This window comes from Dipodomys ordii, unplaced genomic scaffold, assembly GCF_000151885.1.
Source record: "Dipodomys ordii isolate 6190 unplaced genomic scaffold, Dord_2.0 Scaffold14, whole genome shotgun sequence".
In the NCBI taxonomy this organism is placed as follows: Eukaryota; Metazoa; Chordata; class Mammalia; order Rodentia; family Heteromyidae; genus Dipodomys; species Dipodomys ordii.
The window spans coordinates 359,250-371,899 of NW_012267230.1; the positions used below are offsets into that span (position 1 = coordinate 359,250).

Here is a 12,650-nt window from a genome sequence, read left to right on the forward strand (position 1 = left end):
TTTTTTGGGTCTGGTTGTGGGGCCTAAACTCTGGGCCTGGGCGCTGTCCCTCAGCTCTTCAGCTCAAGGCTAGCACTCTACCACTTGAGCCACAGCGCCACTTCTGGCTTTTTTCTTGTTGCTTATGTGGTGCTGAGGAATCGAACCCAGGGCCTCATGCATGTGAAGCAAGCACTCTACCACTGAGCCACCTTCCCAGCCCTAAGAAGAAACTTCTCTAGGGAAAGTCAATTGTCTGTCTGTGACAAGGTTTTCCTATTATAACCCAGGTTGGCCTTGAACTTTTGATCCTGCTGCTTCCCTGTCTCTACAGTTATGGGATTACAGGTGTGTACAACCATACCTAGCTGCAAACATTAATATTTAGACATCTTAAAGCCACATTTATTGAAGTCTTTCTATCCCACAGATTTACTGTGATAAAATCGAGTTCATTGTTAATTGTTCTGTTTTGCAAACAAAAGTCGTTTCACTTTTCTACGTACATATAGATAGACATACAAATTTACATACATATTCACATATATGCATGTTTGTAGCATGGATTATTTTAGGTTTGTTGTTTTTTTTGTAAACTTATAGACATTTTATTTAACTTGCTCTCCATCGATATGAAATGTCCTGGTGATAATGGCTCATTTGCAGGGACAACTGAGAAAGTGCCAGCTCAGGCACAGCTCTCTATACTTGGTGGATTTTAACCCTCCCAGTGCCCAAGACTTCACAGCCTTAACAGTTCCATGTTACTCTGGCCTGGCAACCCTGCTCCTTTTCCTTAAAGGGACAAAGTCTGGCTTTCAGCTCAGCCTTGGAGCAAGTTGGTTTGTTAAATGACTCAAAAAGTTCTCGGGGGGGGGGGGCTGGGAATGTGGCTTAGTGGTAGAATGCTTGCCTAGCATGCATAAAGCCCTTGGTTCAATTCTTCAGTACCATATAAACATAAAAACCCAGAAGTAGTGCTGTGGTTCAAGTGGTAGAGTGCTAGCCTTGAGCAAAAAAAGCTCAGGGACAGAGCCTAGGCCCTGAGTTCAAGTCCCAGGCCCAGTACTAAAACAAAAATAAAACGAACAACTAACTCTCAAGAGGTGATACTGATATGGGGCTGTTGAGAAACTCCTTATAATACTGGAGCACTGAAAACAAAGGTAAGAGAGCACAAACTTTAGTGTCTGATGTACCTGTACCTCTCAAAATAGTCATTGAGATCAATTATGTGTCATTTTGGAAAGCTGTTTATCATGTTAAGTGAAAAGAAAGCATGGTGAAAAGTGTAATTTTAGTTATACTGACATAAAACGAGCAAGAGCAAGGAGACTTGTGAAGCTGAAGCTTCCAAAGATGCTAAAATTAAGTTCATAAAAATTACTTCATATGTATTATTATGATACGTTTCTTTGTTTCAAACCTTATTATTAAGTTAGGTACTGATGGCTCACATCTGTAATCCTAGCTACTCGGAGGCTGAGATCTAAGTTCAAAGCCAGCCCAGGCAGGAAAGGCCATTGTAAATTAGTAAATTAGTAAACTAGTAAATTAGTGATGTAAGGAGCATCAGAGCTATTAGAGAGAAATGGATCATATGTACCCTGCTGAAATACAATCAGATCTTCAGTAATTCTGGAAGACTGTCCTGATTTCTGAGGAAAGAAGTGACTCACTAGTTGAACAATCAAACTCATCTTTAACGAATGGACCTGTTTTTAACTCTCAGGTCTCCCTGTTGAGTTGAGAGTTGGGTCCCTGCTGTGCCTTAGGGATAGTTCTGCAGCCTCTCTGATGCTATGCATTTCTAGGGTTCCAGAAGAGTAGAGAAACGCAGCAATCTTTACACAAAGGACTGTGCCCCTCCAAGCTTCAGGAAAGGACTTTGATCCACATAGAAATCTCAGAGCAAACACAGGTTTCTGTCTTCTTCTCCATGTATTGTTTATTCCAGCTCCCTCTCCCATTCAGGGCAGGAGATGGGATGGTCCAGCATTAAACTTTATTACCCTTCTCACTGAAACCCAAGGTGGCTGGGCAAGGGTGCGGTAGGGAGTCCTACCTCCTATAAACCATGAGTCACCGATCATCTCCCTCTGGTACTCCAGCAAGTCTCTGTTTTCCCCTGATACTACAGAGCAGAATCTTGGTGTGGTCCACCCTTCCTCTCTCACCCACAGGTGGCAAGAAGTTTGGCCTTTCCTTTCTTTCTTTCCTTCCTTCTTTCCTTTCCTTCCTTTCTTCTTTCTTTCTTTCCTTCTTTCTTTCCTTTTTCCTTCCTTCCTTCCTTCCTTCCTTCCTTCCTTCCTTCCTTCCTTCCTTCCTTCCTTCCTTCCTTACTTCCTTCCTTGTCCTGGGGCTTGAACTCAGGGCCTAGGAGCTGTCTCTGAGCTTCTTTTGCTCAAGGTTAGTGCTCTACCACTTGAGCCACAGCTCCACTTCTGGCTTTTCCTCTTTATGTGGTACTGAGAAATTGAACCCAGGGCTTCATGCATGCTAGGCAAGCACTCTACCACTAAGCCACATTCCCAGCCCCGAAGCTGGCCTTTATTATACATGGCAGAGGCCAAAGAACAACAGCATTGGAAAACAGCTAACATGGACCTTGGGCTCCAAAACATGTTATGAGCTTCACGTGTTTTTCCCTTAGTACCCCATTTACTGAAGAGGAAACTGAGGAAGGTGCAAACATTGAGTCTTGAATGTTTAAACAAAACATTTATACATAAATTCATGTGCCTTCAGGCCCAGGCCAGTGGTATGAGTATGGGAAGTGAGTTGGCTGGGGCTTTGATGAGCTGGCACACATGGGCAGCACTGACTCAATGTTATGGATGGGTGCAGTGTTGCCAGAAATGCCCATTTGCTCTTTCTTTGTTGCCATGTTGCTGAACATTGATCCCAAGGTCACAAGCATGCTTGCCAAACAGTTTTCCATTTGAGCCATGCCTATAGCCTTTAAAAGTTTGTTTTTGAAACAGGGCTTCAAGAACTTTGCCAGGAGCTAAGGGCCATGGCTCATATGTATAATTCTAGCTACTCAGAAGGCTTAGATTTCTTGAAAAAGAGGTTTGGAGCCAATCTGGCCACACAAAACTATGAAGATATGGCTCAAGTGGAGAGCAAAAACGCTGGGCAAGAGAATAGCCCAAGTACTAATACATACATGCGCAAGCACGGGCATGCACACACAAACACACATGCGCACACACACTTACTTGCACATTTGTGCAAGGTTAGAAGAGAACCTGGAATTAATCTTTCTGCCTCGATTTCCTGAGTATTTATTACAGGTGTGTGCCACTATGCCTCATTTGGAACGTCTTTTTCTTTTTTAAATTTAAAGCTAACAGTTTAGAAGTTTTACTTGAAATCTCCTGTTCTAAAAGTTGATAATTATTCTAATTTAAAACAAACTATTGTTGGGTGTGGTGATCCACAGCTGCAATCCCAGCACTCAAGAGGTTGAGGCAGAAGAATTAAGAGTTTCAGACCAGTCTGGGTGGCATAGTGAGACACTGTCTTTAGAAACTAAACAGATAAAATATCATGTGCATTATTGGCTTCCAGTTTGCAACTTCTAGAATAATGGTCAAGTGCCATGGCTTTTATGTCAAAGAGCTCTGGGTCTCAATGCTGTACCATGTGGTAGCTGTATAATGACCTTGGAAAATTCTCCTATCAGGATGCTGTTTGTCCTGTAGGGTTGCTAGCATGATGAAAGGCAATGTATAAAAAAATATCATCTCCATGGGGGAAAGACTTTTCATCTATATCATTCACTACCATTTTCCCACTGCCTAAGAAATTGCTGGTACATAGTAGGTATTGAATAAGTAAATGTTAAAGTAGCCATTGCCACTTTTTTTTTTTTGGTCATAAAATGACCCAAGGTCCATGTTAGATCTTGACACCATAGTCAATATCTTTCTTTTTTTTTTTTTCTGCTGGCCCTGGGACTTCAACTCAAGGCCTAAACACTGTCCCTGACTTTTTTTTGCTCAAGACTAGTAGACTAGTGTTCTGACATTTGAGCCACAATTCTACTTCTAGCATTTTTGGTAGCTTGATCCTCAAATTTCAGCCTCCAGAGTAGCTAATGATTATAGGTGTGAGCCACTGGCACCAGGCTCACAGTCAGTAACTTACATGGCTTCCATTTGTTCTCTGTCCAAGTCATTAGAACTGGCCTTCAAAATTCAGAGCATTTATCATAGACTCTGAGACTAGGCATCAGACTCTCCTCCAAATCACCAAAGGTCAGGTCTCAGGACTTATTGGAAAGAATCCAATTTGAAATTTGAGGAAATGCACCAGGACCTAGTTAGGATAAAAGCTAGACAGGCTACTTCTTGCTCAAGCCCATATCTGAATGGTAAAAGGAACTCTCTAGCTGCTAAGTAGGGACACTGTTACAAGTGACTTAATATCAAGTGTCATTAGCCTTGGACTCGAATCCTGCTAACAGGTAGGTCTGGGAGATAATTTCACCAATGCCATCAACTCAGATATTGACACCTGTCATTCCTAGGGTTCAAATGGAATCATTTACCCCGAAGTTCTTTGAGAAATATGTAACATCCCATCAATACGAATCACATTTTCTTCTAATATCTGAGTGTAGGCTAGTCTCTTCTCAGGACTTCTTTAGTATAAGAATCACCTTTAGTGTGATCCTCTAGGCCTAATAGTCATTTGACTAATATTTGTTGCACATCTACCACATGCCAGATACTAATGAGCAAAGAAAATGTAATACCTAAAAGGAGGAGCATTCTATGCAAAGGCTCTGGAGTAAAAGTGTGCCCTGGTGTTTATTTAAGGACTAACTGGGAAGCCAGTATGAGCAGAACAGAGTGAATAAGTGGTACTACATGACGCCAGATCCTGTTATGTCTTATCAGCTTTGACTAATTGAGCTTTAGAGACAATAGTGCCCAAAAAACTCACTTCCCCACTTAGTAGCTATGAGATATTTACCCTTCCTCTCAGTTGTCTCATCTGCAAGATGAGCACAACTATGCACATTCTGCTGAACTTCTCCCCTCCCTTTCTCCTTGGTTCTTCTTACCTTGATTGCTTGAGAAATAGCAGCAGCAGCATTGGCTTCTTTCTCGTCTGCCTGTACCAGAAGCTTCTTGGCATCAGCTTCTTTGGTTTCCTGTTCAATCTTCACCATCATCTTCGCTGTCTCCTCGGAAGTGAGGATGAGTTGTGGCTGAAGGGCGGTGAGTTCTACTTGCATAACAGCCACCTAGTTAGGAGACAGGAAGACATAGGGTCAGCTGTGTACATGCCCCAAATGGCAAAGTTGGTAAGAGTTGAATGGATTCTCCAACCTATGAGATGAGCAGAAATATGGACCCATGGTTTGGGCATGGTACTGGGTATGTATTTGTTGTCTAATGGTTATCTCTTATCTTTCAATATTTGCTGAGTTCATTATATATGCTGTGGTTATCAAGTTTTGTGCCAAGCAGTAGATAGTAAGGTAAAGTTAAAATTAAAATTAAATTGCTTCCTCATTGAGCTACATCCTAGTGTTGTGTGCAGGAACACAAAAACCCAAAGCAAGTTTAAAAAAGTTTTTAGGGCTGGAGTATGGTTGAAGTGGTAGAGTACTACCTAACAAACTCAAGTACTAAGTTGAACACAAATAGCAGTACTATCAAAAAAATTATTAAAAACCTATATTTATTTCTGTGTGTGTGTTTGTGTGTGTGTGTGCGTGTGTGTGCACATGCTTGCAGGCACTTGTGTGCATTTGCACACACAATCCTAGGGATTGAACTCAGAGCCTGGGCGCTGTCTCTGAGCTTTTTGCTCAAAACTAGCACTCGAGCACTTGAGCCACAGCTCCATTTCCACTTTTTTTTAAAAATGATTAATTAGAGATCAGAGTCTCACAGACTTTCCTGGCTAGGTTTGCTCCAAACCGAAATCCTCAGCTCTCGCCTCCTGAGTAGCTAGGATTACAGGCATGAGCCACTGGCACCTGGCTAAGCCTGTATTTTAAAAAATATTATTATAAAGGTGATGTAAAAAGGGGTTAAAGTTTAAACATGTATTTGTGTGTATGTGTGTGTGGGGGATACTGGATCTTAAACTGAGGGCCCTAGGTACTGTCCTGCACTATATCACTTGATCCACAGCTCCACTTCTGGTTTTTGGTAATTGGAGATAAGCATCTCATGGAGTTTCCTGCCTGGGCATATCCCTCACATTTTAGCAGCCTCCTGAGTAGCTAGGATTACTAATGTGAGCCATTTGTGTGCAGCTTAAACCTACATTTTTTTTGGGGGGGGTCTGGTCGTGGGGCCTGAACTCTGGGCCTGGGCGCTGTCCCTCAGCTCTTCAGCTCAAGGCTAGCGCTCTACCACTTGAGCCACAGCGCCACTTCCGGCTTGTTTTCTTTTTGCTTATGTGGTGCTGAGGAATCAAACCCAGGGCCTCAGGCATGCAAGGCAAGCGCTCTACCACTGAGCCACCTTCCCAGCCCCAAACCTACATTTTATTTTTGTCTGTGAAGTAATTATAGGAAGCTAGATATCTGGCATAGAAGGAACTTTCTAGACTTTCTCCCAACAGTGCTGAGAACCACATGTGTGTTTCTCCCTTCCCCTATCCATAGGTTGACACCTAACTTAAAAACTGATGGTATTTAGAAGTAGAGATTTTGGAGGAAATTAGAGTTAGATGACCTCATGAAGGTGAGGGCCCATGATGGGATAAACGTCTTTATAGAGAGAGGAAGACACATAAAATTGTCTCTACCATGAAAAAGGACAGCAAGGAGGTCACTGTCAGCAAATCAGGAGCAGCCTCACTAGACAAGGGATCTGTCCTTGTTTTAGCTAAGACTTCCTGGCCTTCAGGACTGTAAGAAACACATGTCTGTACGAAGCTTTCTAGGCTAGTGAGCGTGCACTGGTTAAGGCAACTAGTCAGTTGTCCTAGCAAACATTCTTGCCAAGTGGTGTGAGCAGTCTTAGTTTAAACATCTTTAAGAACAGCAGAGTTCCAATGCCTTTGCATGGATTGTGCCATTTTTCAGACAATGAAACACATTAGACAGTTTTTTTTTGATGAAGAGGCTGGAATTTATTAGCCCTGTGCAATCTGGTATTGATCCTGCTGTCTAAAACAGCTTAGACACACAAGATAGGATTTCAAGGATTTGCAGAGCATTTCATGTCCTTTGTATATATGTCCCTAGCAAACTGAGGTAAAACATTTGGCCTGATTAGCAACAGGGGCCCCTATGGTCAAGCAGGTCTTCTCTTCTCTTTTCTTTTCTTTTTTTAAAATTGTCAGTTGTGGGGCTTGAACTCTGGGCCTGAGAGCTATCTCTTGGCTCTTCAGCTCAAGGCTAGCATTCTACCACTTGAGTCATAGTCCCACTTCTGATTTTATGAGTGTTTTATTGGAGATAAGAGTCTTATGGACTTTCCTGCCCAGGCTGGCTTTGAACCGTGATCCTCAGACCTCAGCCTCTTGAGTAGCTAGGATTACAGGCGTGAGCCACTGATGCCAGCTCAGGTCTTTTCTTTTGTATTCCTCATATAACACAACTTACTCACTGTTGTCTGAATAGACTCTAGTTTTCCACATCTCTCTAAAAGGCAAGGATCCAGAGTTGAACTCATCACCCCTAGGAGCAGAGTTAATGGAGCCAATGTTCTTTTCCCATCCCTCTGTTGTAGTGTTTGTGAGTTTGCCACACAGAGTACAACACTGACGCAATCAATGCTCATGATTTACTTACAGCAGATCTTTACAGTTCTAGATTGGTACTACAATCCATATCCCAGTATGGCTCTAATTTTAGATGACCTGTCAAGTAGCTCCAAGCACAGATCAATAAATAACTCAGAGGCCACGTACTTTGTGAAGGACAACATACTTGTATCAGCTCATTCAATTCTCATAATAGCTTTATTCAGTACAAATTATCAGGATCATCTTTTTATAAAGGAAACAAAGGTTAAAGAGGTGAAGCAACATGATCAAGGCTGAAGAGCTGGTAGGTTAAAGCTGGAATTTCAGCCGAGACCACACCTACAAATCCCACTTCATTACACTATTTCAAAAAGTTAAGATTAATGCAAAAAATCTAGATCAAAATATCAAAATTTTGGGACAACCAGTCTCTGGGTCCCGCTGCTCACTCTCTAGAGTGGCTTTTACTTACTTTGTTAAGTAAACTTTTAAGAGCTATATCAAAATCTTCTCCCCCCCTCCCCCCGCCAACACACACAGTACTAGGGTTTCGACTCAGGGCAATATGTTTGCTAGTCATTCATTCTACTACTGAACCATGTCTCTAGCCCTCAGAAGGGTAAAAACAAGAACAAGCCTGGCTCTGGTAGTTCATCTGTAATGCTGGCTACTCCAGAGACTGAGATCTGAGGATCACACTACAATGCCAGCCCATAAAAGAAAGCCTGTGAGACTCTTCTTTCCAATTAACCAGCAAAAAGCCAAAAGTGGGGGTGGGCTCAAATGGTAGAGCACCAGCCTTAAACAAGAAAGCTAAAGGATAGTCCCCAGGCCCTGAGTTCAAGCTCCAGTACCAGCACAAGAAATAAAAAATAAATGAACAACAACAAAAAAAAAAAGAACACACAGGCCAGGATAAAAATGAGGCAAGCAAGGTGAGCTATGCAAATGCAGATCAGATCCTGTCATGATTTGGTGCTTCTTAAATTCTTCATTTTTTCATACCCTTGGTATTCTAGGGATCTGTCATCCCTGTTCTATTTTGCCTCTACCACTCTTTTTTTAGTATAGTACTAGTAATCAAACCCAGGAACTTGTGTGTACTAGGCAAGTACTCTACCCTCACCCACCCAGCCCTCTGTCCAATTTTGGAAGTGCTTACTTGTGAAGCTGCAAAATCGAGTTTCTGCAAGCCTGTCAGGTAGCGGTTTCGCATCATGTCTACCTCTTGCCTCTTGCTATTCAGGAGTGTCTTGAAGGTTAAGATCAGTTCAAGGTATGAGGTGGGAGTTACATAGTTGTGTCTGCGAAGGGTGTTGTAATAATCTACAGATAGCTTCTTCACGCTCTCTTGAAAATATTTGCACATGGAGACGACTCTGATGAAAATATCAAAATGGTTAGGCAGGTTCCAACTTCCTAAGCCAGAGATCTGGCACAACTTTAGTAACAGATAAGAGAACATTAAAAAGCATATGCACTGTGTATGGCCCGCAAGCATCCAACTGCTCATCTGAGTGGAATAGAGAAGGAAAGAGGAGGTGGGTACACTTACTAGAATGATCACTGAATCCTTTGATGAATCATCAGGCTTGTGTAGCACTTTCTAACCTTTGAGAATCTGGAAAAGCCTCTTGGGGTTTATAGAATAATATACTTTTTTTGCCAGTCCTTGGGCTTGAACTCAGGGCCTGGGCACTGTCCCTGACCTTTTTGTTTTGCTCAAACTAGCACTCTACCACTTGAGCCACAGTGTTACTTCTGGCCTTTTTCTGTTTATTTGGTACTGAGGAATCAAACCCAGGACTTCATACATACTAGGTAAGCACTCTACCACTAAGCCACATTCTCAGCCTCAGAATAATATTTTAATACACAGACAGGATTATCAAGGAAATCAACTACACTGAAATACACTTTTCAATTTTTCTTCTGTGTATCAGGGCTTAAATTTGACACCATCACTGTGCTCTTGTGCTCAAGGCTAGCATTCTACCACTTGAGCTACAGCTCCACGTCTGGCATTTTAGGGGCTAATTAGAGATGAGAGTTTCACTGACTTTCCTGCCCAAGCGGGCTTCATACTGTGATTCTCAGATCTCAGCCTCCTGAGTAGCTAGGATTACAGGCATAAGCCACCAGAACTCAGTTCAAAATATTTTTAAAACCAATTTTTTACTGTAGTAATATATGTGGCTGTTTAGTGATGCATTAAATTGGAGGTCAGCAAATTTTTCTGGAAAAGGTTGGCTAACAAGTATTTTAGTGGTTTGAGGTCACACAGCATCTGTTATAACTAATCTTATAGTACAAAATCGGCCAGAGGCAACATTTAAATGAATGGCTGTGGCTGTGTTCCCATAAAGCTTTATTGACAAAGGCTGTGACCTGAACTTGGTCTATGTTTGCCAACCATCACATTAAATAATAATCTTGGGCAGCAAGTCTAAAGACTACTGTAATTTTGAAGGAAGTGATAAATGGAGGTATCTAATGACGGAATGAGTCATCAAAAGATCTGTGATTTCTAGTGGGCGCCAGTGGCTCACATCTGTAATTCTACCTACTTGGAAGGCTGAGATCTGAGTATCACAGTTTTAAGCCAGTCAGGGCAGATAAAGGTGAGAGACGCTTACCTCCAGTTAACCAGCATACAGCTGGAAGTGAAGGTGTGGTGCCAGTGGTACAGCACCACTTGGAGGAAAAAAACTAAGAGCTCAAGGCTCTGAGTTCACGCCCCAGTAATGACACATAAAATAAAAATGAAGTATGATTATACTGTTAACAAAGTCATGGCACTGTTAATCCAACTTAGGTTATTACCTAATTCATCATGGAAAGAAATGCAAAATACCAGTTGGGTGTCAATGCAAATAGAACTGTAACTCATCCCCATTCATATTCATGGATTCACTGATGTTATCCACAAGCAAGCCTGTGAATCACATTGAAGGTTTTCTGATCTGGAGAATAAAGTTCAAAATTCCCAAAATGGAATTTAAGGCTAATGCACTTTGATCCTTGCCTTCTTCTAAATGGTAATTAAACCTATGATGTACCAGGCACTTGCTAGGCACTAAGTATAGCAAAGAAGGCAGGGAGTTGATTGACCCTTTCCTTCATGGAGAACCCATCATCATGTCCTTCTCATAATTTCTCCTCATCTACTCAAATAAGTGCTATTGAGGAGGTATATCTGCTGTTTTGCACATATTCTTATGCACAGAGTGCATTTTGGTAGCAATATCATTCCAATTGAAAATTCATGTCCTAAGACTACAGAAGTAAGTGTATTATTACATTTAGGATCTCATAGCTATTCATCCCCAGGATGATATACCCCCCCCCACATATGTGTGTGTGTGTATATGTATCCATATATGTAGATGCTGGACTTGAGGTTTGAACCCATGGCCTAGGCACTGGCCCTGAGCTTTTTTGCTCATGGTTTCTGCTCTAACATTTGAGCCACAGCTTTACTTCTGGCTTTTTGGTGGTTAATTGGAGATAAGAGTCTCACAGACTTTCCTTCCCTGGCTGGCTTGGAACTGTCATCCTCAGATCTCAGCCTCCTGAACAGCTAGGAATACTGGAATGAACCACCACCACAGGGCTCTTGCTTAGCTTTCTCTGTTTAAGGCTGGCCACTGTACTATTTGTGCCACACCTCCACTTCCTCCAGAACAATTCTTTTTGTTGTTGTTGTTTTGGTTGTGAGGTTTGAACTCTGGGCCTGGGCGCCGTCCCTCAGCTTTTCAGCTCAAGGCGAGCTCTCTACCACTTGAGACACAGCACCACTTTCAGTTTTCTGGTGGTTAATTGGCAATAAGAGTCTCGGACTTTCCTGCCCAGGCTGGCTTTTAACCTTGATCCTCAGATCTCAGCCTCCTGAGTAGCTAGGATTACAGGTGCCTGGCTCTCCAGGCCAATTCTTTTTTTTTTGTCAGTCACGAGGCCTGAACTCTGGACCTGGGCTCTGTCTCTCAGCTCTTCAGCTCAAGGCTAGCGCTCTACCACTTGAGCCACAGCACCACTTCTGGCTTTTTCTGTTTATGTGGTGCTGAGGAATGGCACCTCATGCATACAAGGCAAGCACTCTACCACTGAGCCACCTTCCCAGTCCTCTCCAGGACAATTCTAAACAAAGAAATTTTATTCTTTTTCATGCAAAGGTACTTTATTAAAATAACTATGAATTGATTTAAAATTACAAGATATTTGCTACACATAAATTGAGAAATCTTTAAAAATAACAAGAACATCATGTGCATTTTCAGCTTGGAATATCTGGGGCACTAAAATGCAGCTAAAACTTACTCTGTTCGAATGCTGTCATCAAGTCCCACATCCTCTAGAAATTTGTTGGCCACCAACTCCAGGGCATCCGTGGGCCAGGACTGGAACCAATCGATTGTACAGCAATTGATCAGCGAAGGGAACATCCGCAGGCGGTTTCTGAAGGCATCCCCGATTGGACTCATGGCTTTGAAAAAGTAGGCTTTGTTAATTTCCTTCTGGCAAGTCAGGGAGAAACAAAGGGGACAGATAGATGTCTCCAAGGATTCTAGTAGGGGAGGTGAAGAAGGTAGGAAGACTCCAGGGGAGTAGTCTTGAGTAGCCATGAAGGCCATGCTAAATTCAAGAGAATCACTGGATGTTTGCATGTAACTCCATGATGGGTTCTGAATGTGTTACAGTGGCCTTCTGACTCATCTCCCATACACTGTTGTCCCTTTTGGATCCTGTGGGTCCCTTTGTCAGAGTAGCTGGAACCATTTGACCCACTAGCTCTGTGCATACTAACACAGACATGGTGGGACCACAGATGCCCCATTTATCAAGCTCCAGGACTGGCAAAAAAAATAGAAAGAGAGCAAGAGAGCAAGAGAGGAAGGAAGGAAGGAAGGAAGGAAGGAAGGAAGGAAGGAAGGAAGGAAGGAAGGAAGGAA

At 42.4% G+C, this 12,650-nt stretch overlaps 1 protein-coding gene across 1 annotated transcript in view; it reads right to left on the reverse strand.

The window, feature by feature from the left end:
* Positions 1-12,650, reverse strand: part of Dnah3 (dynein, axonemal, heavy chain 3) — a 209,322-nt gene that overhangs the window by 40,979 nt on the left and 155,693 nt on the right. Inside the window, exons 48-50 of the mRNA XM_013011154.1 lie at positions 12,019-12,212; positions 8,864-9,080; positions 5,054-5,236 (exon numbers count right to left, since the gene is read on the reverse strand). Of these exons, the coding sequence (XP_012866608.1) occupies positions 5,054-5,236; positions 8,864-9,080; positions 12,019-12,212 (594 nt within the window). The remainder of the gene's footprint in view (positions 1-5,053; positions 5,237-8,863; positions 9,081-12,018; positions 12,213-12,650) is intronic.